The sequence below is a fragment of the Apteryx rowi genome, unplaced genomic scaffold (genome assembly GCF_003343035.1).
Source record: "Apteryx rowi isolate R43461 unplaced genomic scaffold, aptRow1 scaffold_54, whole genome shotgun sequence".
In the NCBI taxonomy this organism is placed as follows: Eukaryota; Metazoa; Chordata; class Aves; order Apterygiformes; family Apterygidae; genus Apteryx; species Apteryx rowi.
Window position 1 is genome coordinate 3,466,340 of NW_020450805.1, and position 27,209 is coordinate 3,493,548.

A 27,209-nucleotide genomic window follows, 5' to 3' on the forward strand; every position below is an offset into this window, starting at 1 on the left:
GTTTGAGCTTCTTCCTCCTGTGGAAGACCAATGTGAGGATGGTGCAGACAGAAGCACGGGCTGGCTCTGTGTAGGTATCCTTGCTGGGCAGGTGCACAGGTCCCACAGTGGCCAAATCCAATGCTAACAGCTACTCAGCAGCCTGGGGTGATGAGAAACTTCTACCCAACGTGACTGAAGCCATGCTGGGAGCAAGGGTCCAGTTAAAATAGTACCAACACAATCTCTGGTTCCCTCAGTGCTTTGCTAGCCTGGGGCTTACTATTCAGCCCTTGCTTCAGAGATCTGCAGTCAGATAATAGGGAGGAAATGCAAGCTGATCCACCCCCGAGGATCCGCAGGGACTGGAAGGACTTGGGAGAGGGTGGAGCATGGTGAGCATGGATGAGAAGAGCCAAAAATATGACCTCCACTTTCCCTCTGCCATTTGAGACACCCTGGGCCCTGGCTGAGGGTGACTGTTAATGGCTGCTGGGTTTTGCCACTGGTTATTTCCCCTCCCAATAAGCTTGGTCTCTGGCCATGCCTGTTGGCAGAGCTCTCCTGTTTCCCCAGGTGCATCTTTCACCAAAGGCAAGATGCCATTACAGTCATGCTGTGCTGTGTTTGACGCAGGTTCGGCGCTCTGCAGGGAGTGGGAGAGGCAGCGCAGAGCCATGCTGGCAGCCGAGCATCCCATGGCACATTCCCAAGACACCCCGGACCTCCCGCATCCTCCATGCACTGCAGTGTGACCTGAGGGACGGCGGGGGCTTCCTTTACTACCTGACCAGGTGAGGCAGCCTTGCGCCCCTGCCTCCTCCCAGCGCCCCTGAGCAGCCCAGGGGATGGCTGCACTGTTGGGATTTGCTGCTGTGCTCCTCCGGCTGTGACAGCCAGCGCTCCCAGGGGCAACCTTGGTCATGTTGTTTCTCTCTGTGAAACCCTCGAGTAAACAGGGTGGCTCTGCCTCAATCAGCTACTCCCGAGGAGACAGACCAGGGTCACCAAGGGTTCACCGCTTTCCTGCTTCCCCCCACAACCAGGTATACCGATGCTCAGACAGTCCAGAGCCTGCTGCTGTGGCAGGCACTGGAACAGCACCGGCTGGCACGGGAGCAGCAGGCAGACGAGACGCAGTGGTACTGCATGGCCTGGCACATCTTCCACACGTACCTGGCATCTGGGGCTCCCTGCAGTGCTGGTGAGGCCCCACAGCCGGATTCTGCACTGGCCAAACCCTCCTTGCTCACCTGGCACAGCCACGGCTGCAGGGGGAGTGAGGGAGGATTATGGCATGTTGGCATAGGGCAAGTAGAAGTCTTTAGCTCCTGGATGTATTGGGTTATGTCCTGCTTATGTGAGCTAGTGTCTGTGGGACTGTCTTTTGCATTATGTGGGGAACCAAGTTTCTGATGTGCACTGGAAGAGTGCTAGTCCCCATGGACAGAAATAGCTTCCCAGTGCCCCTCCTGACCTTTCTGCTCGCAGACAGCCTCCAGAACCAAACTCCAAGCTGCTTTCCCCTCCCTGCAGGGTTCAGCTCTGACATGCTGCCTTACATTCAGCACCTCCGGGAGATGCTCAGCTCCCGCTGCGGACAGGTGGGCCCCATGCTTTTTGAGCCTGTGGCTCAGCGTGTGTTTGCCATCCTCCACGTGGCTTGGCTCCGCTACTGCCGCTATGAGATGAGTGAGTCCTAAGGAACATGGGTGTGGCACTGCAGGTCCCCAAGGCAGCAGGCCCTGGGCTGGGTGGCAGGGGGAGCACCTAGGGAGAGCTGGGATTTGCTCAGGGGTTACCTGCATAGCTCCTGCAGAGCCTGAGCTCTCAGCCCATCTGTACAGCTCTTGCAGCTGGGAAAGGCTTAATTTGGCAGGGCAAGGAACTTCTGCAGAACTGGTACTCGCTCTTCGCTGCCAGCTGGCCACAGCTCCCAGTGGGAGGGGATGATTATGCTGGCTTTCAGTCAGTCGCCCCTTTACGTTGCACCAGGAAAGTAATTCTGATTGGCAGGCACACTTGGGAGAAGGCTCTTGGTGACACACACACTCTGCTTGTTCATGGCCCCTGTCTTGCAGATGCTGTGTGCCAGTCTCTCACTCTGAAGCCCAGGTAGCCAAGAGTAAAGCTCATGGAGCAAAGAAGGTGAAAAGGCACAAGTATGTACTTTCTGTTCCCCTTTTGCCAAAGTCAGATAGCTGTTGGGATTCAGGCTGGCAAGCCCTGCATTGCACATGCCCTTAAAGGACCTCAGGGGTCCATCTGGACTAACAGAGTTGTTGCCAACTTGACAGCACCTGTTCACAGCTAAAAAACCATCATCTCTTAATTAGGTTCCTGCTTCCCACTGTCCCTTCTGTATGCGCGCAGTCTTCACTGTTTAGACTTGTAAATGTGTGTCCAGGGTACTGCTTGCTCTTTAGATCCCTGACGAATGAAAGAGAAGGCAGATCGCTATTTTGGCCAGAGAACTGTATTTAAAACTTGTCTTGTTCCCCCAAGCCCTCCCATCTGAGCATTGCTTTACCTATCACTGAAAAACAGAGGGTTTCAGGCAGAAATGTGGCAGCTATTGTGTCTGTAGCATGGGACATGAACGTGTTCTCCTTCTGTGGCAGGAAAAGGGGAAGGTGCAATGCAACTCTTTGGACTGGGATTTGGCCAGGAGAACAGCATGAAATGCTGTCTCCTAGAATCAGTAATAGTCTGCCATGGCAGGTCTCGAAAAACAGCATTTCTGTAAGTGCAGCAACCCATAGCACCAACCTGGGGTCATATGGGCAACACAGATGTCTCCACAAAGCTACTCTTTGGTAGGCTGAGACACATTTTTTTCCTTCAATTACAGAGCAGTGTTAGTGCTACTGATCTCATGAGATCAAATAAGATCATGACTTGGTTATGCTGTGACCTCATTGCTGACCCACTTATATCCTTGCAGGCTCAGAAAGAGCAAAGGGAATACTGAATTTCATGCCCATGAGGGTCATGAGCGGCAAAGAACGAGAAAAAAAATGGGGTCCAAACTGGGAAGTCCCCCCAGCACTGCCCTGACCAGAGGAGGAGAAGAGCCAGTGCCATGGCAGCAGGCTGCAGCCCTGCTCACTAACAAAGTAGTTTTTAAGGTTTATAGGAAGGCAGTGGAGGAGATGCAGCTTTCCTGTGTGCAGAGGGTCCTGGGGCTGCTGCAGACACTGCAGTCGTGCCTCACAGCCTTGGAGGATAGGAAGCGACTCAGCTGCACACGGACACTCCTGGACCTTTGGAAGCAGCAAGGGATGGGGCCAGCCAATCCTCGGCTCCCTGTAGAGCTGGAGAAGAGGCTGAAAGCAGAGATGACCAAGGGAGTGGTGAGCAACTCAAGCCTGGAAGAAATCAAAGTGGCCTTATTTTCACATGTTGCTCCAGCTTTTGAGCAATTCTGGGCTGAGGTGAGCAAGGGATTGAGCAGGCATGGTGTACAGCCCTCCCAGATCCAGGGGGATGGCTGGTCCAGCCTTGAGCCCCTTTTGCACACACTGGCTTCCAAAGTGGCCTTCAAACACCTCAAGAAGAGGGAAACCAAGGTCACATCAGCTGCTGTGGCCCAGCCCAACCTGGATGACAAAGACACTCTCAGTCGCTCCCTTCAGGCTGCTGCCAAGGGCTGGCCAACCCTGGAGATGCTCCATTTCCTCAACCACCTGCAGGTGCATGGACCTGCCATGCTGGAGAATGGTCTGCGGTTCCAGTTGGAGGTGCAGAAGTTCAAGAATGCTCATTGCAGTGGTCCCAACAGGGCCTTCCTGAGGAGGAAGGTTTGGGTGATCCGGGACTGCTTCCTCCTCTCCCAGCTGGAGCCCAAGCTGCAGGTATGCCTTGGGCAAGGGCGGAGAGGGTGACAGGGCATGGGGCTTGCTGGAGAGACCATCAGTGATCAAGCTAGGGGTAAAAGAGGGGTGTGCAGAAAAGAGGGTCTTGCTTTGCTCTCTGATGGCAGCAGTTAGTAGGATGGGGGAAGAGGGCCATTTCCCACTGAATGAGACACTGCAGTGAACAGGAGTAATCAGACTGCCTTGCTTGTTGGCTTAGTCTGGGGTAGCATCCTGAGCTGTTGCACCTTCACTTCCAAGAAATCCAAGCAGCTACTGATGCAGCAGTGGAGGCCAAACTGGCCTGGAGACAGCTGGGCTGCTGAGGACTGGCCTCATCCCCCATGGCATTTGGCTGTTGCAAAGTGAGTCTCCCCCGCCTAAGCATGTCTTTTGGCTGATCCTGCAGGTGGCCGTGGATGCGGAGAAGCTAGAGAGGGCTGTGCGAGCAATTGAGCACTCCCTGCTCAAGGATGTGCCTCTACCACCTCCAGGGCTGTTTGACGAGCTGTGGGACTCAGTCCTCAGCAGCCTGCTGCCATACTGGGCCGCCTTCCAGAAAGCCTGGCKGCAGAGGTCACCCAAGAGTGCCCACAGACCCCCTGGTAGGATCGTCACACAGACACCCCTACTCTGCTTTGGGAGCCCTATAACCCTTGCTAGCTGGGGTGCATACAGTGAAGGTTGTGGTGGGCCCATCTTCAGTTACAGCTGTCATACAACTGATATCTTTTGGTTCCCCAAATTGCCTGGAATTGGCTGCAGGATCCTTCAGCCTTCCCTTAATGCTTCTGCTTAGGGGAGGTGAGGGCAGACAGGGGGCTTATTTCTCCCTGTAGGGCTGAGTCTGTCACCCTCAAAGTGGGGAGCACACTCAGAATGGCCACTTCCCTCATGGGAGACAGGAGGGGAGAGGAGAGCTGGTGTGTTCACGATGGGCAAGGGAAAACAAGAAGCCAGGTCTGTGTTACTCACTCATTGCACCAGTSTCCTCCCACAGTGCTGAGAGTCCAACGGCTCCTGCAGCAGAGACGGGTCTCCTTTGAAAGGCCCCAAAGCCCTCTGCCACCAGTCCAGTTGCCTCTGTTGCAGCAGCCCTTGGCCATCCAGAGGAACATTGGGAGCTTGACTTACACCTTCTCCATCAGTAAAGGCATTACCCTGAAGGTCAGTGCATGGACCCATTCATCTAAAGGGGCTGGGCAGAAGTTTACAAGGGGGTCAGTGGCTTTTAAGCTAAAAAACAGGCCAAAGGGGGTTAATTCTGTGTTGTAGTGTGACATTCTGTAAGGCTGCTGCTGGCAAGCTCAGGATCTGCTTTTGGAAAATGATGCAGGAGCAGCTCAACCCAACATTTGTCTCCTCCTCCTCACACCTACTCTCCAATACTGAAAGGAGACATAATCTCAGTAGCAACTATTAATAYAGTAATATGAATATACACAAAAGCACTTTGGGAAAGCACTTTCTCAGTAGGATATAACATCCCTTTCCCTTCCCCCATCCAGTACCGCTATGACTGGGGTGAAACACAGCAGCCATTTAACGCTGGACACTAACAGTGCTTTTGAACAATGGCGTGAAGTGTCCTACTCAGCCCTGCCTTGTTATTCGTGCACCATCTCCAACAGTCCTATGGCCTTGTCACAAGATCCCTTAAGTGCTCCTCCAAAGGTTCCAACTCTCTCCCCTTTGCACAGGTTCCCAGCAGAGACGTTACAAGCACCAGCACCACCTCCGCATCCAGAAATGGAAAGAGGCCACTGACATCGCAGCTCCCACCTCTTCCCACAGTGCCAGTGCTCTTTTGAAGAGGACAGCAAATGCTCTGTATTCCAGCACTAGAGACTCTTTGTTAATGCTAGCAAGGGGAAAGGCAATGAGATGGTGGCTGCAGGAATGGAAAAGCTCTGAGAAAGCGCGGAGCTGCTCTACCACAGGGTAAGGAAACAGGCTGAAGGGCAGTCTGTGGTGAGCAGCAGCCTGAACTACTGGAGAGTGATGAAATGGCCTGTGCTGCCTCTTGGCAGCAAGGGCAAATACCAAGGCACCTCAACTCACAATCCCCTTTGCAATAAGCCCTGTTTTAACCTCCCTGGATGGAAGGAAATTTTACTGAACCGACAGCCTGAGGCAACTGCCTGCATCCTTGCTGCAATTATAGAAACTGTCGGTGCTTTAGGGAAGCACAGGCAGATAGTTGAGAGCATTGCCAGCCCTTGAAGGCTCACTCCATTCCTTCTTCTCTCAAGTCCTCCTGTTACCATCAGACACTTATACAAGTGCAAGATCCTGCCCTCTGCAGAACCAACTTCCTGGCATTTAGCAAAGAGGTGTAGGAGCAGCATTAAGCTTTAGGGATCACATGGGAAGTTTGGGGCTAGACCGCCACTGAGACAGGGAAGAAAACTCATTTTCCCTAATCAGGACTGTATGTTCACCTCCCATTTTCCCCAAGTGGGCAGCTCAGTGAAGAGATAATGGAAAGGAGGCTCTGTTCACAGCAATTATTCACCTTCTACCCCTCATGCAGACAGCTAAGAGGAATGGCAGGCCTCCAATTAGCAGATTGGACCATTTCCTACTACATCCTCTTGACTTATGCCATCAATCCATATCTATATGAAGATCAAGCTAGATCAAGCAATAGGCAAACACCTTAGCCTGCAGAGCCTGCCTTACAAACCCATGCTGCACGTAGTGAGGACATGTGGAAGCAGTGCTGTGTCCCACTGGCTGAAGGGCTGATTATTCCTGAGGCCTGTATGTAAGGCTCAGTTCTGTCCTGGCTACATGGTATTTGTTTGAACCCTCTCTCCTTCAGTTACTTCCAGTCTGTTCTGAGCTACCAAAAGCGCCTCTCATCAGTCTGCCAAGGCCACTCAAAAAATCACCTTCCTGGCTCATCACTCTCACCACAGAAGGGTTGCCTTCTGCCTATTATCAAACCACTTCCCTTTGCACACTGCTAGCTTATCTTCTGACTCTTTGTTGCCCATTTCCTGCCCCCAACCATCAGCACCACTGTACTTCCCCTCTTCTTCCCCCCCTCTCTAAAAGCATGCAGCTACTGCCTCCTTCACAGTGCTAGGCAAACCTACCCACTGATGAAATCGGTCCTTACCCAGCCACTGTTACTGCTCCCATGGTGAAACCTGCTCATGTCACTACCTGCTGCACCTTCAGATCAGCTACTATTTGTGATCGGTGCAGGCCAGACAGCATCTCTTTATTTAGGTCAATATAGTAACTAAAATAATGGAGATTTGGCCAGGAGCTCTAGACATCATCCTGAAATGTCTTCATCAATTGAGTTTGCTGGGGCTGCTACTGCTCATGAAAAGTAACCAGTTTAGGAGTGAGATCTGTTCCCCTCTAGGTTACCAGTGTCCTGCTGTGGGGAGTTCCATGCTGGAACGCAGTGACAACAACAGTCCTCACTCCCAAAACTCACCAGATATGTATCAACACCTACCTAAAATCCACTGTGAAAGAAGTCAGGAGGCAGTATGAAAAGGAAAGAGTTATGAGTGAGAAGAAGGGAGAAAGAAGGATAAGAGGTGAAGGCTGGGATGATTTTGTTCCCCCTGTGCTCCAGTACCAAGGATGGCTTTAGCACTAACCACTGCATAGCCTAACAAGCACATACTGAAAAGGCTAAGGCCACAGACAGGGGGACTTCTCTTCCCATTTCTAAATTATAATAGCATTTTTATCAGAGAGGGGTGGTCCTGAGTTCTGCAGCAGGATGGGACTGCTTAGACAAGAGCGGGTGCTGACTGATGGGGCTGCAGGGAAGGAGCTCCTCTGCCAGAATAGAGCAGAAAGGAAGATGCAGCAGACAAGAAACATCAGTGAATCGACCACTCTCTACCCTTTAATAGCTTTGGGACAGCACTGGGCCAGCTCTCAATGTCCTCATGGAGCCTCCTAGTGCTGCTCTTATGGCAGGAGCCACACTGTTTCAGAAGAATTAGGATCTGCTCTGGCAGCTGATCCTTTCCAAGGCTCAATTCCAACATGTGATAAGAACAGGCAGCATCATTTAGTCAGTGGGATCAGGAAGGAGCAGGTGCTCTGCTGATCCCTACTGGCCGCAAGCCAAGTGCCCCAATGCAGTGGTGCAGCAACCTTCAGTAGGGAAGCTGCTAAACCTTCCAGCTCAGTGGAGTACAATGTGTGCCCTGCATCAAATGTCCATGTAGCTTGCAGCTCATTGCATATAGCTGTCCTGCCACCAATGCATCACACTTATTTCAGAGTTTACTCTGAGCAAACGCCAGTGCAGTAGTCAGGGCTCCTTGCATGCCTTTGGCATTTCCACTGCCCTTAGCAACGACACAAGAACCTCCTGCCTTGCCTTCCATCTGCGTGCAGACAGCTGTGGCCCAGTCAGCAGCGGAGAACATGGGGAGGCAATTCTGTGGAGAAACACAGAGCAAAGTCATTTGGACTGTGGGTCACTGCAGCCCAGATGAAGAAAGGTAACTGCTTTCTCTTCTCACCCAGCCTGGGTCCTTGCTGCATGAGGCAGTCATGACTGGCAGGACTGCAAAAACTGAACTTACGTGTTAATGCTGTGTCCTGCCCCTGGGCAAACATGTCCTGGAGGATCCAGGGATATCTGCGCCCAGCAGAGACTGAAAGCATATCTGCTTCCAGTATGGTCATCTCAGGTCCTACCTCTACATGATTAACCAGCAACACTTGAAAGAATCCCAGGAAAAACCTCAACTGGGACCTCTCTTTCCAAGAAAGAGAAGTGGGCCTGGTCCCCCTTTGCAGGCAGGTTCCCCATGTCTCTGCCAGGGCTGTGCTTACCTTGGACACCTGACATGCACAGAGCACCTCACCAGAAGCCTGAGGGCTGAGCAGCAGGACTGATGTGCCAGGAGACTTGTCACATAGATGGTTCACTACCTTCATTAGGATCTAGGAGAGACATGGATAGGAAGGGTCAGGCAGATCCCTATGTGCAGCAGAAAATGTGCCCAGCAGCTCCTTTTTACCATATGGAGCTCCTGAGGTTCTGCTGGGCCAAAAAGTTACTCACAGAAGGGGAGTCAGCTGGGACAGTATCAATGATGACAGGTTGGTTGCAATGTTTTGCCAGCAGGCTTTGAGCCTTCTCTGCAGCCTGGAGGAGGAAACAGCACTTCAGGGACTACACATGGCATAGGGTGGGCTGGATGGGGATATATGCAGGCAACATATGTACAGAGGGAATGGAAGTGCTGCTCTGGGGGACAGAGGGGAGACGTGTGTTAGCAGAGGCCAGAGTAAAACTGCAGACTGAAATCTCCACATGGAGACCTGTACAACCCTCCTTCCTCAAAAGCAAACCCTGATAAACCCCTTTCAAAAGTGGAATAGACAGTGGCCCATTTGGTCCTTGGCCTCTCTCYTGCACCTACACATTGCCACATATCTCAAGCAGGCTTCTGAGAAAAGATGTGTCTACTTTAAAGAAAAGCTAGTTCTTACTGAGAACACTAAATCACCAATAAGCATTCTCAAAGGCATTTAAATATAATCATGCAATTGGCAAGACACAGAAATGTAGTGGGAAGCCAAAGCAATATCCACAGAGTTGGGAGAAAGGCTCTGTTCTGCAGACCTGTCTTACTGCATTACCTTGTAAAGCCCATTTTCTCAGGATTGTACCTGATCTTCTCATCTATAAACAGGGAAGTGATGCTTATCTGCCTGTCTGCCAAAAGTCCTGATACAGGGCTCTTCATCTTCACAGGCAGAGAGACGGGGATTTTGCAGGTTATGAAAGGCCAATCAGTCATTCACTGTACTTTAAACAACAGTCTGAGTTAAGGCCAGTTAAATCAACCCAACCCAGCCAGGGCCTGCGTTACACTGTGTGTGATTACAGYTGATTTCCCTTGCTTTCCAATGGGCTCATAGTGACTGAGTTGCTGTGAAGTGTGACAGAGACACCAGGTTCCCTGGTGTAAGCCGCACACTGCTATTAGCAGGCTGCAGTGAGTGTGCTGCTGCCACAATACCTGCTGCATCTCCAGTTTCTTGATGGCTGTGTTGGCTGTTCGTTGAAGCGCTTTGAGAATGGTCTGTAGTTCTTTTCTTTGCCACTGGGGCATTGCAGTGCTAGCCACCACCTGAAAGACAATCTGCCACGTAAGGACACTAAACTGTACCTAGAAATAAACTGCTAGTTCTCTGGGAGGTCCGACTGGAGCCTGACCTCTTCCCAGACCCTCCTTTAGCCCTACATGATCTGTCTAGCCAGCCACTGCTGCATGTGGCTTTCTCTTTTCAGCTGGGCATCTAAAGCCTGGAGAAAAACCTGGGAACCTTTCTTTACTGTGTTACCCTCCCCAGCACTGCTTCCTCCCGTGGTTCCTCTGGCAGTAGGACATCTGTAACAGAGGCACCTAGATGCAGGTTGAAATCTTTCCGGCCAAAGAGACACTGGCAGGTAGTAACTTCCTCTTGCTAGCGACCATGGCGAGATGTGAACTTAGTAGGGAAGAAGGGATGTGGCTTATAGAGCCCATGTTGGGATCTTTCTGCACAGGAACATAATCCTTACTTTGGTCAACTGGCCCACTTCTTTGGAGAGGTTTTGCACCTCAGGGATAGAGGTGCTCCCCTGCTTCAGTCTTATGGAGAGAGAGTCCACTTCCATAGCCAAGTACTGGCCTACTTCCCGGGCCTGGAGAGAGTGAGAGACAGAGAATGCTTCAAATGCAGCAATGGAAAAAATGAGCAGGGATGGAGGGACTGGAGAGACTGCAGGGTCATAACCATTCAAGCACTGCTCAGTATCCAACAGGAAGACACCTAGAAACAGAGGCTTTAAGAATGACTGTCCCCGAGAGAAGCCAGCATAAAAAGTTCCTCTCTAGATTTGTAACCATTGCTAGACAGTCACACCCCATGGACCAAGTTGCCTGGCAGTTACGTTTACTCAGTATCTATCTCACACCAAATCATCAGTAATTCAGTGAGAAAAAGTTAGGAGCCCCATTTACTTATCAGTGCTCTATTTCATTAGCAAATGCACTCTTGAAACTAAAGAAAGATTGTTCTCCCCAACACCACTGCTACCATTAATAAAAAAGTAAATGCAATTTTTCCTCCATGATAGCCCTTATACTTTGGAGCATTTCCTTCCTGTCAGACCTTTGTGCCCATGATGGTCCTGGGAGATTTTATACCGGAAGAGCAGAGTGTGTGAAAGAAAAGATTTTGAGAATGGAGAGGACTGCTCTGCCTAGCCAGGATACACATCCCTAGCTCCAAATCACTCCCTTGTACCTGCAACCTCTCTTATCTGATTTGCACATTCTTGGGGGCTTTTCAGGTCAGCACTTCCAGCAAAGCAGGCAGATGTGCCCTGCAGCCTTTCATTCCTCTGCAGCAAGAGGGGCCTTGCGAGGAACACAGATGCACAGGAGACAGCCAGCCAAAGGGCAACATGATTGCTGGGGTAGGCCAAAGCCCTCAGTTCCACTGGGCAGTGGGTCACTCTCCTCTGACTGCAGCCCCAAAGGAAGCAGGCAAGGCTGCAGGGCCCCCAACACTTCCAGATATTCAAGGACAGACATCACACAGACACAATAATAGGTAGCTTACTCTTTATACAAATACAGCCAGACCAGGACCACAGTTTAGCAGGAAAAAAAGACTAAAGAAAGAAGCAAAAGGGCTGTAAGAATGAGGCCAGAGCCCTGTCAGAATAAAAGGCAAATCCAACTGCGATAAGCAGAAGGTGAAACCAAGGCACAAAGGATCATGCCTTTAAACACCTACCTGGGGACTGCAATTTATAGCCCAGAGGCTTCCTGATATTTTGTGTCAAGTTCTCATCTTAGAAAAGAGGGTCTGAAGGGAAGAATGACAGGGCAAGGAGCCAGGAGTCCAGGGCAGGGGGGACTGGAGGTGAATAGCAAGGTACATCAGCAGAGCTGGGCCCAGGGATAAAGGAGAAAGCTGGACAAGATGTTGCAAGGAGTACTCTAGCTAGGGGGAGGGGATACAAACTGCCTAAGCAGGAACCTGCGAAGTTGGGTCCTACTGGCGTAACCCTGATATGGAGGAAATCTCAGTCCTTTTTTCTCACCTGTTTGGCTTGTCCCCCTGTCACTGCAATGACACGGCTAATCCCTTTAGCCAGCTGGCGCTCACTGATAATGGCCAGATCCTCCACAGCTCCTGTTTGTAGCAGATGCCTGCAAAGTGGGCAGAGAACAGGAAAGGGGGGAGAAGATTTCTCTTCTGTGGGAAGAGAAATCAGGAAACCTGCTTTCCTTTTAGACATGTCCCAAGTTCAGCACCCCCTCCCCAATCACAATAGCTTCAATTATTTCCTATCCCTAAAATCCTGAGGGAACCCTGTCAGGCAAGAGATAGCAGAGTTGAGGCTAGTCCAGAGGAGCTGTGCTACCTGCCCAGTAGGCTGCTGTCAAACAGCACATAACAGCCAAGTTCTGCTTTGCATTCCTTTCCTTCAGTAGTGAGATGGATTGTGATTTCTCTCTTCTACTCAGCTGCTGCTGAAACTTGTAGAAAGTCATTTTTTCTCCAACTCCATCCCTCCTTGTCAGGCCAGCTCACAGACTGGCCAGTGGAATTCAGTCACAGGGCAGAAGACGTGACTGACAACCTTCCTTCTTGGTTATCTAACACTGGATATGAAAAAACTACAGTGTCTCAGGTCCTCTGTTACCACAAGTAAAGATCGCAGACAGCTTCACTAAAATTGATCATCCCCACTCCCATGCGGTTCCTTGTTCCACTACTCCCACAAGAAGACAGCACTCATGATTAGAAACCTGCTCATTTCCAGCTACATCTGCTTTGAGGCCAATTTGTTCCTGTTTTTTCTTGTGCCAGCATTTTCTTAAGATTGATTCACTCTTCTTCTACTCTCATTAATGCTAAAAGCAGAGAAGAGCTAAGATCATTAATTAAAATAATCAGTCAAACTGGTTTCAAGTTCTCATATCAACTGTTCCACAGTCTCCTGCAATCCCAAAACAAAAGCCCTGTAACTCCATTTGGTGTGACGGGGCACACATCCCTTTTCACACTCTGCCGGAGTCCTCCTGGCTCCAGGTAGGTGTGACAGTGTGCTCCTTCTCCCCCCAGCCTGATGTCTCCATAAACAGCACATAGCCAGGGGCTAATTAAGCATGCCACCCAAATATGGCTGGTATGCAAATATGACTAGGAGTCAACCATCTTACCCCATAAATAGGAGGCAGCCCAGAGCCTGTTGAGCTCTCCTGCATGGCAGCAGGCTGCACAGCAGAATCTCCTCTTGAGCAGGGATGCCTCTCAAGGGCACTACTTGAGGTTGAGAGATTGCTTACCCGTGACAGAGCCTTGGTAAGTGACTAATAGTGCACCGAAACTTTGCAAACTTTGCTAAGTTACATCTCTGATTGATTGTGCACATAATCCTTTAGACATAAACCACTGACCAAATCTGGGACTAAGACTGGATCCAGCTGCACCCAGACTCCTCTGAGAAGGAGTTTGGAAAGCAAGGGGGTCCATTCTGAACCTCATGACTCAACAAGAGGGCCTCCTTGACACTTTTGTCTGATCCTGTCCTCCATGCAGTAAATAACCAAGTGTACCTTGCCATTGAATCTTGTTAAATCACTATCTTATTTACCATTGAACTTTGTTAAATCGCTGTCTTATCTCAATAAAACATATCGCTGCTTCTCTCCTATGAAGGAAGTGCATCACTCATCCACAACAGTAGGTTTCAGACAATGAAGCAAGGAATAATGTTTTCATTTCTCTCATGCTTTTTCATCCYGGAATTTCCAAAGCTTCACAACCAGCCTACCCTATCACCACTAAATCTTTCAGGTGAGGAAACCAAGTGGCACAGGAACAGGGACTGAAGCTTGGAATAATGTCTCTGCCTCAGCCATCAGTGATCATTCTTCTTCCTCAGCTTGCATACAGGCCTTGTAGGGTGTACAGAAATCTTCATGCAAGCCTGGTCCTGGGATCAGGGTGGGAGGCAACACTAGAGAATCATAAGGATGCAGTCACACACAAACATGCCTTCTGACTATAAGTAGGGAAAGTCACTTACGTCCCACAGCAGAGCTCCACAGAGGTGTGCATTGCAGCCTCAGAGTCGTGGATCAGCACACTCTCCACAGGAACACCCAGGGATACTATTCTTACTGGATCTGGATACTCCTGACAGAGGAGACAGGGATCAGCAGCAAACAACATAGTTCTTCAGAGGCACTTAAAGACTAACCCCATGGCTTCAAGACCCTCCCTCACTCTACCCCTATTTTGGGCCCTCCCCAAGAGACAGGGGCAGCACCTCTGCTCCCCCCACAAACAACCACTGCGGGGAGAAAGAAACAACCAGGTGACACTACAAGCTCTTAATCCAGAGAAATGAGCAGAAAGCCTGTGTATCATCAGCATCCACATATTACAATAGTGCTCCTGAGAGTCTCGTCTCCCTCCTATTTCCCCTCCTGAGCTTTAGAAGTCAATTCCTTTACAGAAACCTGTTGCTTCAACATCTCTTAGGATGCAGCTGATTTCTGCTGAGGGAGAAGGGTCAGAAAGATATGCCCTGCCCTCCTGTCATACCTCATCCACAGTACGGAGTCCCTGAACTCTTCTTGCCAGTGTGAGAGGGACCTCAGCCATGTGCACAACCTCATTTCGTTTAATCACCTCCTGGACCACCTGCTCCACTTGCTGCAGGTGCTCCATGGTCACAGGGCCCTGGGGAAGGAAATTGGCTGCCTTCAGGGAAAGTCTCTGGAGAGGCACAGAACCAAGGAGGGAGAACTGGGGCTACGGCCCCCAGGCAACTCATCTTGGACAAACTACTTACCCTCCGTGTCTCATCTTCCCTACCTGTAAAAAGGAATTGTGAGCATCATGGCCCTCCCACTCCCCCCTGCAATAGGGATAGCAATAAGGATTATTAACCCAAGAGCATCAACCAAATTCTTCAAGACAGATGATGCCATTAAGTGACAGGTTAGCAAGGCCAGTGCTCAGCCTGCCCTGGCAACTTTCAGTTCCCAAGCCCTCCCACCTGGATGACCAGCACAAATACCAGACACATCCTAGCACGTGCCATATTCAAACTGTGAGTGTCTCAGAGATCTCCTTTACACTACCCAGGTCAGCTCCACGTCCACTAGCCCTGCTAAGTCCCTTCCTCTCTGTCCCCCATCCTTTCCCTCAGCAGGCCCTCCTCAGAGCTAGGTCAGTACAAAGCTGAGTCCATCACCTCTAGAGGACCAAGTTTCAATTCTCAGACAAAACTTGACTTGTCTCAAAAGAGGTGAGTGGAGAAAAATCCCTGAGAAGATGGCCAGTCCCAGGATGCTGGTTCTGCCAAGGCCCACCAGAAGTCCAGGGTCACCTTGGTGTTGAAGTCGAAGCGCAGCCGCTCCGCTGTCACATGGGACCCTTGTTGCTCTGTGTTGTCTCCCAGAATGTGGCGCAGTGCAAAACTCAGCAAGTGGGTAGCAGTGTGGTTGATCATGYAGGCCAGCCGCTGGGCCTGAAAGCACAGACAGGTTGACAGTGAGTGCTGGAAGGTCTCCATAGCTGTGGGGAGCAGGGGATGGGTTGGAGAGGTAAGGGAAAGGCCGCATGTGAGGGGATGGGAGGAGACAAGGAAGAAGAATAGGCAGCACAGCTAGTAGACAGATCTGCCCTGTGACAAAAGTTCATCTAGCTTCTTTCCCCATGGCATCAGCTCTGTAAAACAGCAAAGGGCAGGCCATATACCTTGCAACAGATCCAAGGCTCCTAGAAGATTATAGACAGGGACACTTGTGAGCTCTCTCCCCCGCCTCACATTGCAATGAAGAGCAGTCTCAGCAGCACAAGGGACAAAGCTCTGCTGTGCCCAGGTTACTCAGGACACCACAAGACTTTCAAAGCAAGGCTGGAAAAGGCTTAAGAGCAAATGAGCCATCACCTCATCCACAAAGAGCTGCACTTGGTCCCCAGCACGCAGGGTTTCCACGGCAGTGACCTCATGGATCACATAGCCACCACAGAGATGAACCGACTCTACAGGAAAGAGCGTGTCCTGGACAAAGAGACACAGAAGGGCGAGTTAGGACACAGGGAGCATCCAAAGAGCAGTGCTAGTGCCTGCATCACCCCACTGGGAAACACAACCCCCACTGGTCCCTAGGAGACAGGGATGGGGTGGGAAAAGCAAGGACAAGCTTCTTGTCAATGCAACCACAGTTCTTCAGCCGTTCCTAGTGTCCAGCCACTCACTGCACAACCTGTCAAGGCTGCCAGCTTTCAGTGCAGGGGCAGCAACACTAACCATGCCAATGAATTTTCTGGACAGGGATACTTGTCCATGAGAAAATGGACAGCAACCACCAACGCACCTGTCCTGGTATCTGAGGAATCACTTCTGCCTCATTGGGCTGGCAAGAGAAACTTGCTCCCCTCTTCAGCTTGGGAGAAGTTCTAAGCAAGGCACTATTCCATTTTACAAGGCTAAAAYGGCAGCATCAATGCCCAGATGTGATTCTCAAGAGACAGGGTGTGGGAGGGAGCTAAAACTGCATCTCATGTAACTTCCTAGAGGAGGGTCAAAGCTCTCCCTCTGGTAGGGTAGAAGAAACATGCTGCAGAGCTGGGAGTCCTCCCTGATGCCTTTGGGAAGGATAAGAACTTTTGCACTAGGTCTCAGGTTGGGCATCTCTTGCAGTTCTGCAGGACTGGCCAGATACAAGTTACTTATCTGGTAGACTTTCTGATCACTGATTGCCTTTTCTCTGCATTATCACCCTGGCTGGAAGGAGGGCAACATATTGAAAGGAGGCTCAAGAAGACTGTTTCAAGCCTTCTCCAGTAAGAAAAAATTGCAAAGGGCTGAGAGAGACAACCAGAGCAGCAGATCCACCTCTGAGAAGGTGTCGCTGCTTTCCCTTGCCCCTACCAACCCTGAGGCRAAGCCAAAGGAATTGCCAGGACACTGCAGCTTGCAAATTAACACAGCAAAATAGTCCATCATTTTGGAAAGTTTACCTGGCCTCAGTAACCATGGCTACCTTGGATTTAGTCAAAGGGCCTCACCTGCTGTCCCAAGCGCATCAGGTAGCCCCGGTCAGAGGCTTGCCCGCCCTGCTCTGCATAGAAGTTAGTCCGATCCAGGATGACACCACAATGTTGCCCTGCCCCAACCTCCTCCTGGAGAGACTGATCTCTGTACAGCATCAGGATGGTGGCCTGGCATGGGCTGAACTCTGCCGAGGGTAAGAAGATACCAGCAATCAGCATATGCATCCCATCAGATCACAACAAGAAGGGAGGCACCACTTCCATGTGCCAAACCTGTCAATATCCAGTCTACACTGAAAGCCAGCACTTTCCTTTGCCTTGGTAGGATAGGCACATTATCAGCAGAAAGGACAAAGGATCTATTATTTGGAATCAAGTCCCAAATAGCACAGTCATCTCTTGCTTATCCAGGGACAGACCTGCTGAGTAGTGGTTAACCAGGACGCCAAAGCAGGGATGCCCAATCTGGCTCCACACAAGTCCACTTGAGAAAGATGCAGCACAGACATGTCTGCATGGTGCTACACCACATGCTTGGCCACCTTGACTCCCTTCTACAATGAGATGACTGGCCTGGTGAACAAGGGATGTCACCTTCCCTGACTTAGCAAGGTTTTGACACACCACACCCTCCTGTAGTATCCTTGTAGCCAAATTGGGGAAATATGAACTGGGCAGGTGGATCACTCCTAAGGCGGCTGAAAAACTGGCTGGACAACTGGGCTCAAAGACTTGGAAGTGCTCAGTGGTTCAAAGTTCAACTGATATTCAGTTACCAGTAGAGCTACTCAAGAGCTGATATTGGGGCCAACACTGTTTAACATCTTCATTAATGACCATCCATGACAGGATGGAATGCACCCTCCTCCTGTTTGTGGATGTCAACAAACTGGTGGAGATAGGCTGATAGACTGGAGAGTAGAGCTGCCTTTCAGAGGGACCTCAACAGTCTACAGAAATGGGCTGACAAAAACCATGTGATGTTCAACAAAGGCTACATGGATGTCAACTGGATCAAAAGCAGCTTTGCAGAAATGGACCCAGGGGTCCTCAGGAACAAGTTGAACACAAGTCAACAGCGTGGCCTTGCAGCAAGGAATGCTGACTGCATACTGGAGTGTATGAATAAAAGTGTAGCCAGCAGGTCAAGGAGAGTGATTACACCCCTCTGTTTGCCATTTGTGATACTGCAGTACTGGGCAGTTTTTGGCTCTTCAGTACAAGACAGAAAAAGAAAGACATTGAAATACAGAAGTGAATCCAGCAGATGGCCACCAAGATGGTCAGGAGGCTGGAGCACATGACATACAAAGAGAGACTGAGAGAACAAGGCTTGTTCAGCCTGAAGAAGAGAAAGCAAAGGGAAGATCTTAGTAATGTTAATGGGAGAATATAGAGAAACTGGAGCCAGACTCTCTCAGAGATGCGCAGCAAAAGGTTGACGGGCAATAGAGTCAAGTCCCCACACAGGAAATTATGCTTGAATGCAAGCAAAAAACTTTTCACAGTAAGAGTGATAACAAGCTGAAACAGGGTCCAGAGAGGCTGTGGGATCTCCATCCTTGGAGAAACAGAAAACTTAACTGGACAAAGCCCTGAGCAACCTGATCTGACTGGGAAGCAGGAGATCAAATCTCCAGAGATCCCCTCCAACCTGAATTATTCTATGATTCAATGACTGAGCAGGTGAAACAGTGCTAGYTTGCAGATTTCAGCCAATGTCACTGCTGGACTTTTTTTTCCATTATGTTCTTGCTGTAATACATACAGTTTGAGCTACCTTGCTTTCTGTTTAATGTGGGTTGCCACCAGCACACTGGGTAAGGGAGAGCTGGCTGTACACAGCTATCTCTAATTGTTTGTGACAGCCACACCACCTCTTATTCTCTGTGGTTTAGCTTTATACTTTCCCTAGAGCATCAATAACCCATTACCCGAAGTGATAAAAAACCTGCACTGGCATCTACTGGCCTGCCAGAGAAATAGCAAGTGCAAGGCCTTAGACAACTACTCAAATACTCCACAGCCTCTTCATTCTCCCTAGCACTCACACTCCTGATCGTCAGGGACAGGCTGGGCACTCATTTCCAGCAGAAATCAACAGTGCACAGTTCAGCATTGCACAGTAGCACCAACTCAGAGATCACAGCCTCACCACCAGCCCAGGGCCTTCCTGGGGGCACACCACCAGCAGCAAGATCAGCATCTACCTTCAGATCACAGGCAGGGCAGAGAAAAGACGCAGCAGCAAGGTGGACTGGTTTGAACCACAGGGCACATGCTCTCCTGCAGGCATGAGGTTAGGAAGTAAGAGCAGTTTCTTGGGAGTCTCTTCCAGTGCCCTAAGGCAGACCCTGCCTACGGATGGGACTGGCCACTTACCATATTGCCCATGCTGCCCAAGCGTGTAGGCGTATTTTGGTGAGTCGTCAGTAACAGGCACGTTGTTGCTATGCAGCTGAGCCAGTGAGTGCACATCGAGATACACATTTTCACCCTCCAGCTGTCTTGCCTGCAGGCCATGAGCCTTCCGCTACAGCAGAGCAAAGGCACAGTTAAGATGAGAGGTATCTTAGGGGCACCCAACCAATAGCTGGAGCTTTAAGGCTAGAAAGTCCTTCCACCTTCCTGGATAAGGCTCATTTATATCTGTGCTGCTGCAGGCTACTGTTAAACCAAYCCCATTCCCTCAAATCCACAAGCACTCAATGTCATCCTGTGCTAGCCTTGAGGCAGGCCATAAGCAACTGCTAACACAACCAACTGTCCCTGCACAGATCGCTATATAGCTCTGAAACTTCCAGGACAGCAAGGCCTTGATCTGATCACTCAACAGGGTCTGCCAGTGTGAGTCTCCCAGCACTAAAGAGACTGAGGGGAGTACATTAACTCTTGATAAACCACTTGCTGTTTTGTCTGTCTAAACTGGCCCTGCTTTGAGTGGGGAGCTAGACCAGATAACTGCAAGAGATTCCTCCCAATTGATACTGTTCTGTAATAATCCCCACTCCAGCAACGGTAAAAATCGTAACACACTTCTAAGATCTGTGGAGGAATCACCAGCCAATGCTTTCAGCCCCAAGCCCAAAAGTGAAAGCAGTGTATTCCAGTCACTGTGATCAGACCCACTTCCACTTCAGGGAAAGGGTGCCCCGGCTCTGGGGTGCATTTGAAGAGCCCCAGCAGTGAGAGGAATTCTGCCTCTTTGCCCACAGGACAGAGGGCAGGCTCCAAATCACTCAAACGAGCACAGTGTCCCTCTTACCTTGGCATCTTCCAGAGCAAGTTCATCAAAAGCAGCTGAATCCAAACGGATCCCCTTTTCTTCAAGCATCAAGTCAATCAAATCCAGAGGGAACCCCAAATTCCCATAGAGAGACCAGGCTACTTCAGCTGCAGGACAGAAAGGAGAACATGAACTCTGTTTGGTTATTGAAAGCAAAGGTATCTCCAGAGTTGTTCATATGGGACCAATCTGGTGTATGTCCTGGTAACCAGGTTCACCTGTGCTATGCACAACTGCACCAGTAATGGGAAAGTGAAGAGGAGCCATGCAGTCCTGCTCACATGGGATTGAGCGTACCACACTCAATTGTGCACCACAGCCCCATCTCTGATAAAATTCAGTGCAGCGCATCTGGATAAGCAGCTGCTCTGGCTGGGTCCTGAGCTACTTCTTTCAGCTCTGTACTTGTAAGGAGCCTGTTATCAGTAGATAAAGCAGAGAGGGATGTTTCTAGCTCTTTGGTGCCTAATTGGTTGTGAGAACAAAGTACTTGGAAACAATCACTATCAGGAGACTGGAGCAACATCTGCTTTTAAATTTGGCATTGGAATGTTCACTACCGGAACATCATTGAAAACATGTGAGGGAGGCAGGCAGACATACACCAGAGTTTTGACTGTGATGCTTGCAAGGACCTGGATCAAACCATCTTCAAGTACAGCCAGGCAGAAGAAGGAGACTCACCTGGGAAATCCATGGAGGGCTCCATCTGCTGCACTGTCCGCTCGATGATGCGCCTCCCACGCTCAAGGGAGGACAGAAAAGCAGCCTCATTCTCATTGATGATATCTGCGATCTCCCCAAGGAACAGAAGAAGGGTTAGCCATAACACCTCAGAGAGCTCCTCAGCTCAGCCCTGCTATCACTAGGCTACTTGCCAAGTTGAGCTCAAAGCAGCCAAGTGTGTGTCTAACAGGTCCTGTGTCTATTTGAAGCAGCCTTTTTGTTCTGTAAGCATCCATCACAATATGGTTCTGATGCATTATAAGACAGTGCTAAACTCATTGTATCTTCTGTCACCCTATCACCCTTCCTGTTAAGGAAATACTGACCATCTACCTGGGGGAAGCTGGATGCTGACTAATGTGCCCCGTCAGAAATTCTTGCCTGCAACCCATTTAAAATTGCAAGACTAGAACAGCCAGAGAAATTGCTCATCACAGTTGCTGTCAGCAGAGCAAGCACGGAGCAGCCTGTAAATTAGTTACTCTGACCAGCTTTAAACCTCCAATCCACTTGGGACAAAGGGTACCCATGCTAAGACAGGTTGTACGTCCATTCGACAGAAGAGCTGCCCTAGTTTTGTCAGAACAACAGCTCTTATACCAGGACAAGAAGCCCCTGTAAGGATCTCATACAGCTCCCACGTGGGGAAGTCTGCCACAGGTACTTCTCAGTCCCAGGCAGTGCAAGATACACACATGTGCCCAGCACATCTCAGCCTACCCATGAGAACCCAGCAATGGAAGAGGCAGTGCAGACCCCTCCAACTAAGTCCCAAAGAGGGGTCCACTCCTGCCTCCAAAAGCAGCATCTAAGAAAGACGACAAGAGGGGGGTTTCTCTCCAGGGCATTCCACACTGCTCACCTGGTCCGTGTTCTTCCTCAGCTCTGGATAGGCATCTCCCTGTGGAGTCAGCCTCACAGTTAGTGATAACAACATCGACAGCAGATTCATCAGGGGATCTCACAGCATGCCACATGCATTAGAGAGGTTTCTCAGGCAAGTGCAAATGCATTCTGAGCACTGCTGCACAGCCTCAGGGACAGCATCACAGGGGGAGAATCACAAGTGGAATTATAGCTGCCATCTCCTGGCTGTCTCCCTGTGACCCTCCCCTGCTAGCCCCTGCACAGCATCTCTGTGGCAACCACATCAATTTACAAAGGACAAGGAAGCAGTTTCTTTTAGGAGGCTGTTAGTAATCACAGGGACCAATTTCAGGTGGCTGTAACCAAATATGACTGTGTGGAAACCACTACCTTTGGGAAACAACAGCGCACACACTTACACACATACTTGTGCTGAGTGTGTCACAGGTCACACTAGACCCCCTCCCTCCAATCACAAGCGATCAGGATACAAGAGAGAGTTTTACTGTGGCAACACACAGCACCACAGACACTCTCCTAGAGCTCCTTCCCACCCAAGATTGTCTCCTGACAGTGCACAGGAAAGGCACATGGGGTTGAATGTCTTGTGTGATACTCTTCCTCCCTGAGGCAGCAGTTCTTACTCACCAGCACGTCCACTACAGTAGGTACCAGGGAGGCCAGGAGCCCAGGTGGGGCATGAAGGACTTCAGAGCAAAAGCGGACAGCCCTGCGCAGGATCCGACGCAGCACTAGTCTGAAAGCAGGGCAGGATTCCCCAGACAGCCACGTGAGCATCCCGGTCCCACTCCCACATCCAGTACACCCCACACGCAGCTCCTCTCTGGCCTGATCTATCCATATAGGCCAGCTGCATCCTACACATCACATCTATCTGAGGGTGACCCTGCTGATCTTGAATGCCTCCAGGTCCTCTCCTTCCTGTCTCTACACAGCTCACCCACTCCGTGTCTTTGACCCCCTCCAGAACCTCTCCCATATGGTTGCTCATATTCCCTTTCCTTTCTGGATTTAACTCCATCCGCCCTGTGCCGTTTCTGCAAGTCCTTACTCTGCTCCAGACAGGCCTGGGTAGATGCCATCAGTGATGCACACGCACAAAGTACGCACATGATCTGCCACCACACGGTAGGCCATATTCACAGCCCCAATGTCAGCCTCCCCAACCAGACCTTGGTATCTGGGCCCACCACAGCCCTAGAAGAGAAAGCAGGAAGACAGATTAGCAGCGGTGAATGGCTGTAGAAAAATTGCAATGTAAGACAGCCAGCTACACACTTTACTTCATGCTTGTCAACTGCCTCTGAACCTACGATGTAAGATGTACTCATAAAACCTTTTGAGAACATTACAGACTTCTGTGCCTAAGAGATGTCAACCAATGCCCTGGCCCTGAGGTATTCAACAGACCCTGGGAGAAACACAGATCAGCAGCACTGTTATCCCAGTGGATTCCCAACCTGGAATTTTCCCCAGCTTCTCTAGAATGCTGCTGTGGGCCTGGCTGGACATACCTCTTGTCTTGAAATACTGTACAGTAATGCGTATAGAGAAGGCTGTATTATGGTACCAGGCAAGCAGTCTGCATTCATGGGGCTTTGATTTAGCTGCAACTCTGAGCAGGAGCATCATCACCTTGTGAATGGCATCCAGGATGGGAGTGAAGAGATCTGTGTCATAGTTGGAATGCTTGTTCTGCAGAACTGTCACCAGCCTTTCTAAGCCCATTCCTGTATCCACATGGTGCTGGGGCAAGGGAATTAAATTCCCCTCCACTTCTCTGTTAGCATGCCAGAAAAAATAAAAGGCAAAAGACAAGCAGGGGTCAGTCCAGGGCCAAAGAACAGGAGTGGGCGAGTCATAGGGGATGGGAGAGAGACAGGGGGTGGAAATAGTGCTGGGGCAGGTGACCAAAAGAAGGAATCTCAGAGACAGGACTAACAGCAGTCTGGGGAGGCACTGCTAGGTAGCCAAGCTCTGACCATCAGATAGTCAGGACATAGTGCAATGTACAGAAAAAGGCCTGCCCTGAACAAGGGACTAAGTCCTTTTCCTCCTTCTAGAAGTTTTTCTGTGCTGCTGCAGACCTAAAGGAACATCTGGGATGCAGCAGTGAAGGAAAAGAGGCAGCACAGGTTGAGGAAGGACAGGAAAAACATGGCAAAGGGGGCCCACGGGCCACAGTGAACACATCTCCACTGCTTCCCCTTTGATCCTGTATTGCCACCTCCTGGAAAGCAGTGAGATTTCTGAGAAAGCGACTGCAGTTTTGATGTCAGAGGAGGGAAAGGCTCTGGGGCTTGGACTGGATGGCTAGTACCTGCTATACTGCATGAAGACCAGGTTCCAGATCTCCACTACATCGGGGCTGCCCTGGTTCACCAGTGCCGCAGCGTTTCTGCCACCACCCACGTGGTCATAGTGGATCTCTGTGCAGGGACCACAGGGACCTGTGTCCCCCATCTCCCAGAAGTTATCCTTCAATGGGAAAGGAAGCACGTGGCTGGCAGGCACCCTGGAAAGGCAAACAACAGGGATGGCAGGACTGGGGCATGCACACAAAATACAGACTAGCCTACATTACAGAGAAAGTTGGAGACAGGATCCTTTCCGACTAAACTCAGTATGTGAACACATCAGGATTCACTTGCTTCTGTTCACAAGAAATTAACTTCCTTAGCAGGGATAAGCTAAACCAAGCCAGACAGATCCTACTCACTGCTCAGCAGGGCTAGCAAGCTCAGTCTGGCTCCTGCTTGAAGGACAACTTGCTCTCTCTTGGGTCTATGGAGCCACTTTTCTCCCTGGAGGTTATTTCAGCAGAGCTGGACACCAACACGGCATAGAACTAACAGCCTTCGGCCCAAAGTCCACGTACAGCCTGGAACAAGCTCCCAAAGTACATCAGTGCTTTCCACAGTGGCTTCATCCTCATGCGGAGGTGGCCATTGCTAGCTTTCAGAAGAGAATGCAATCTCCACAGCTCACGATGGAGAGGATGTAAAGGATCACACAAAGAAAAGGAGGATAGTGGGAGTAGCATTACTGCACACGGAACAGAGGTGACCACCTCACTTCATCCAGGTCAGACAGCCTTAGGTATGCAGCCCCTGAGGCTGACTGCATCTGAACAACAGCTTAAAGATGAAGTGCAGCACCAGAGTGCTCAGAGTTCAGCTGACTTTTAGCAGCCCAAACAAAGCAGAAAACAAATGAGTTTAAAGCTCAATTTTTGGTGCCTACATCTGATTCCCATGAACTGAAGGGCAAATGAGAGACTTCAGAGACTGAAGCATCACTGCTTGCTGCTCAGAACCTCTTCTCTAACACAACTTACCCCAGGCAAAGCCATATGTCCCTGCACTCCTCATCTGCGTTCAGCCCCAGCGAAGAGTCTCCGCCAAAATAGGTGACATACAGACGATCTTTGGGGATCTCATAGACCTCTGTCAAGAGCTCCCAGGCCATGCTACATGCTTCCTCCTGAGTAGGCAGGGAACACAGAGGAAGCACAGTAATCCAGGGCATGAAAGGAGACATGAAGGTTCTTTACAATGGGATTCAAACACCAAAGAACCTAATTTCAGTTTTTCTGTCCCTTTACAATTTTAAGACGTATGCCAGAGAGCATGATGACGGTCAGGCCAATGAGATAGTTCTTCAAATAGCTGTGGAAAACTATGACCTTCCTAAATCCTTGGGAGAGCTTCAGAATCACAGCATGATCTACACTCACCTGTTTACCAGCAGAGCTACATGGATTATTTTCTTTTCCAGGAAGAAATGCACTTACTAGCAAAACAACTAGCATTCTTTATCTTTCTCTCCGTTTCAAACTTTCTAATAACAAGCACAAAATGAACTGGAAACCTTTTTTCATCCATATGAAATGGTCAACACTGGTGCTTACACAGGGAGCTTTGGTTTGTGCATGTGTGGCAGCTTTGGAAAGTTTGAGCACTTTGAGAGAAATAAGTTCTCTACAGGGCACATTTAGTGATTCAGCACACCAACTGCCTACCTCTGCTTCAGGCCACAGATCTTCCAACAAGGAATTCAGGGCTTGCCAAAGCCTTGTACAGATACCTGTATGGTGCTACAGCACAGACATGTTGCTGTAAAAAAATAGCCATATCTCCCCCTCGAGAGGGTTGACTCATATTGCCTCACCTTAAAGTAATCTCCAAAGGACCAGTTCCCCAACATCTCAAAGAAGGTGTGATGGTAAGTATCTCGGCCCACATCCTCCAAGTCATTGTGCTTCCCTCCAGCACGCACGCACTTCTGGCTGTTCACCACCCGCTTGTACTGTGCGAGCTCACTCCGGGGATGCACTGTGCCCAGGAAAATGGGCTTAAACTAGAAATCAAGGCAGAGAGACATCTCCAGTTTCTGGATACCACCCAGCTCAGCAGGCTTATGACTGGGGCTCCTGAAATACAGATACGGAGCTACCAGCAGAAGAGATGCATGAGGAGATGGCAGAGGTGTGAGGTGACAAGGACATACAGGAGCCGATCACGCCACAGAAGACCTCTGTGAAAAGGGCTTTCCTGCTAAAGATAAACCGCTGAGGAAGAGGAGTTCCCGGGAAGCCCGCCCAGGGGACCTGCATGGAAGGGCCMCAGCCGGAGCCCTTGGCCCCCGGTCGAACACCGGCCCCGGCAGCGCAGAGAGCCGGGGGCCGCATCGCCCCTCGCAACCGGTCCGCGGGGCGCGGTGGGGGGCGCACCTGGTTCATGCCCGCGTTGACGAAAAGGAGGCGCGGGTCCCCGCGGGGCCGCACGGGGGCCGAGGGCAGGCGGCGGTGGCCGTGGCGCTCCTGGAAGAAGCGGAGGAAGGCGGCGCGGACCTGCCCCGCCGCCGGACCGCCGGTGCCCCAGCGGCGGGGGCTGCAGCCCCAGCGCCAGGGCACTACCAGCAGCAGGCGGCGCCGCAACCGCCCGGCCGCCGCCATCTTGGCCGAGAGCGGAAGGAGGGCGTGGGCGGCTTCGGGAAGAGCATAGAAAAGGGCGGAAGAAGCAAAACAGCGCACGCTGCAGGGGCCGATGGGATCGAGGAGGGCCGCAGCTGGGCCCGACCACTGAGGGGGAGCGGGGGTCGCTTCGCAGCTCCGCTCAGTGTGTGTACGCCGGGAGCAGCTCGGGACCGCTGCAGGCCCGCCACCCGGGCCTCGAAAGACCCCGACTGTAGCGATTCCCCCTCCCAAGCCCATGGGGCGCTCTGCGGGAGGATCCGCGCCTCAACCCGCGCGAACGGCACACCGCAATAGCGCCGGGCCTCCAGCCCCACAAGGAACCGCCATCCCCCCAGCAACACCGCCCCAACCGCCACCGCCCCCAGGGCGCATGCGCATTACCCCCCCCTCGCTCTCTGGGCTCGATTAGCCGGGCTGCTGGGCG

The 27,209-nt window shown here is 50.8% G+C and overlaps 1 protein-coding gene across 2 annotated transcripts; it reads right to left on the reverse strand.

Moving 5' to 3' along the window:
* Positions 1-7,684: 7,684 nt before the first annotated feature.
* AARS2 (alanyl-tRNA synthetase 2, mitochondrial) lies at positions 7,685-27,077 on the reverse strand. 2 transcript variants are annotated; one of them, XM_026081287.1, is made up of 22 exons: positions 26,540-27,073; positions 25,978-26,166; positions 25,145-25,290; positions 24,128-24,322; positions 23,443-23,587; positions 22,859-23,004; positions 22,435-22,543; positions 21,782-21,820; positions 20,878-20,989; positions 20,173-20,300; positions 19,290-19,440; positions 16,923-17,092; positions 15,799-15,912; positions 15,235-15,375; positions 14,445-14,582; positions 13,924-14,033; positions 11,929-12,037; positions 10,396-10,518; positions 9,851-9,961; positions 8,887-8,970; positions 8,655-8,765; positions 7,685-8,254 (listed from the first exon to the last, which is right to left on the reverse strand). In XM_026081287.1, the coding sequence occupies exons 1-22, from the start codon at positions 27,020-27,022 to the stop codon at positions 8,090-8,092; spliced, it is 3,219 nt and encodes a 1,072-aa protein (XP_025937072.1). In that variant the 5' UTR covers positions 27,023-27,073; the 3' UTR covers positions 7,685-8,089. The 2 variants fall into 2 exon arrangements, with proteins under 2 accessions (XP_025937072.1, XP_025937071.1); XM_026081286.1 differs by having other exon boundaries at positions 7,689-8,254; positions 9,851-9,973; positions 26,540-27,077.
* Positions 27,078-27,209: the final 132 nt, after the last annotated feature.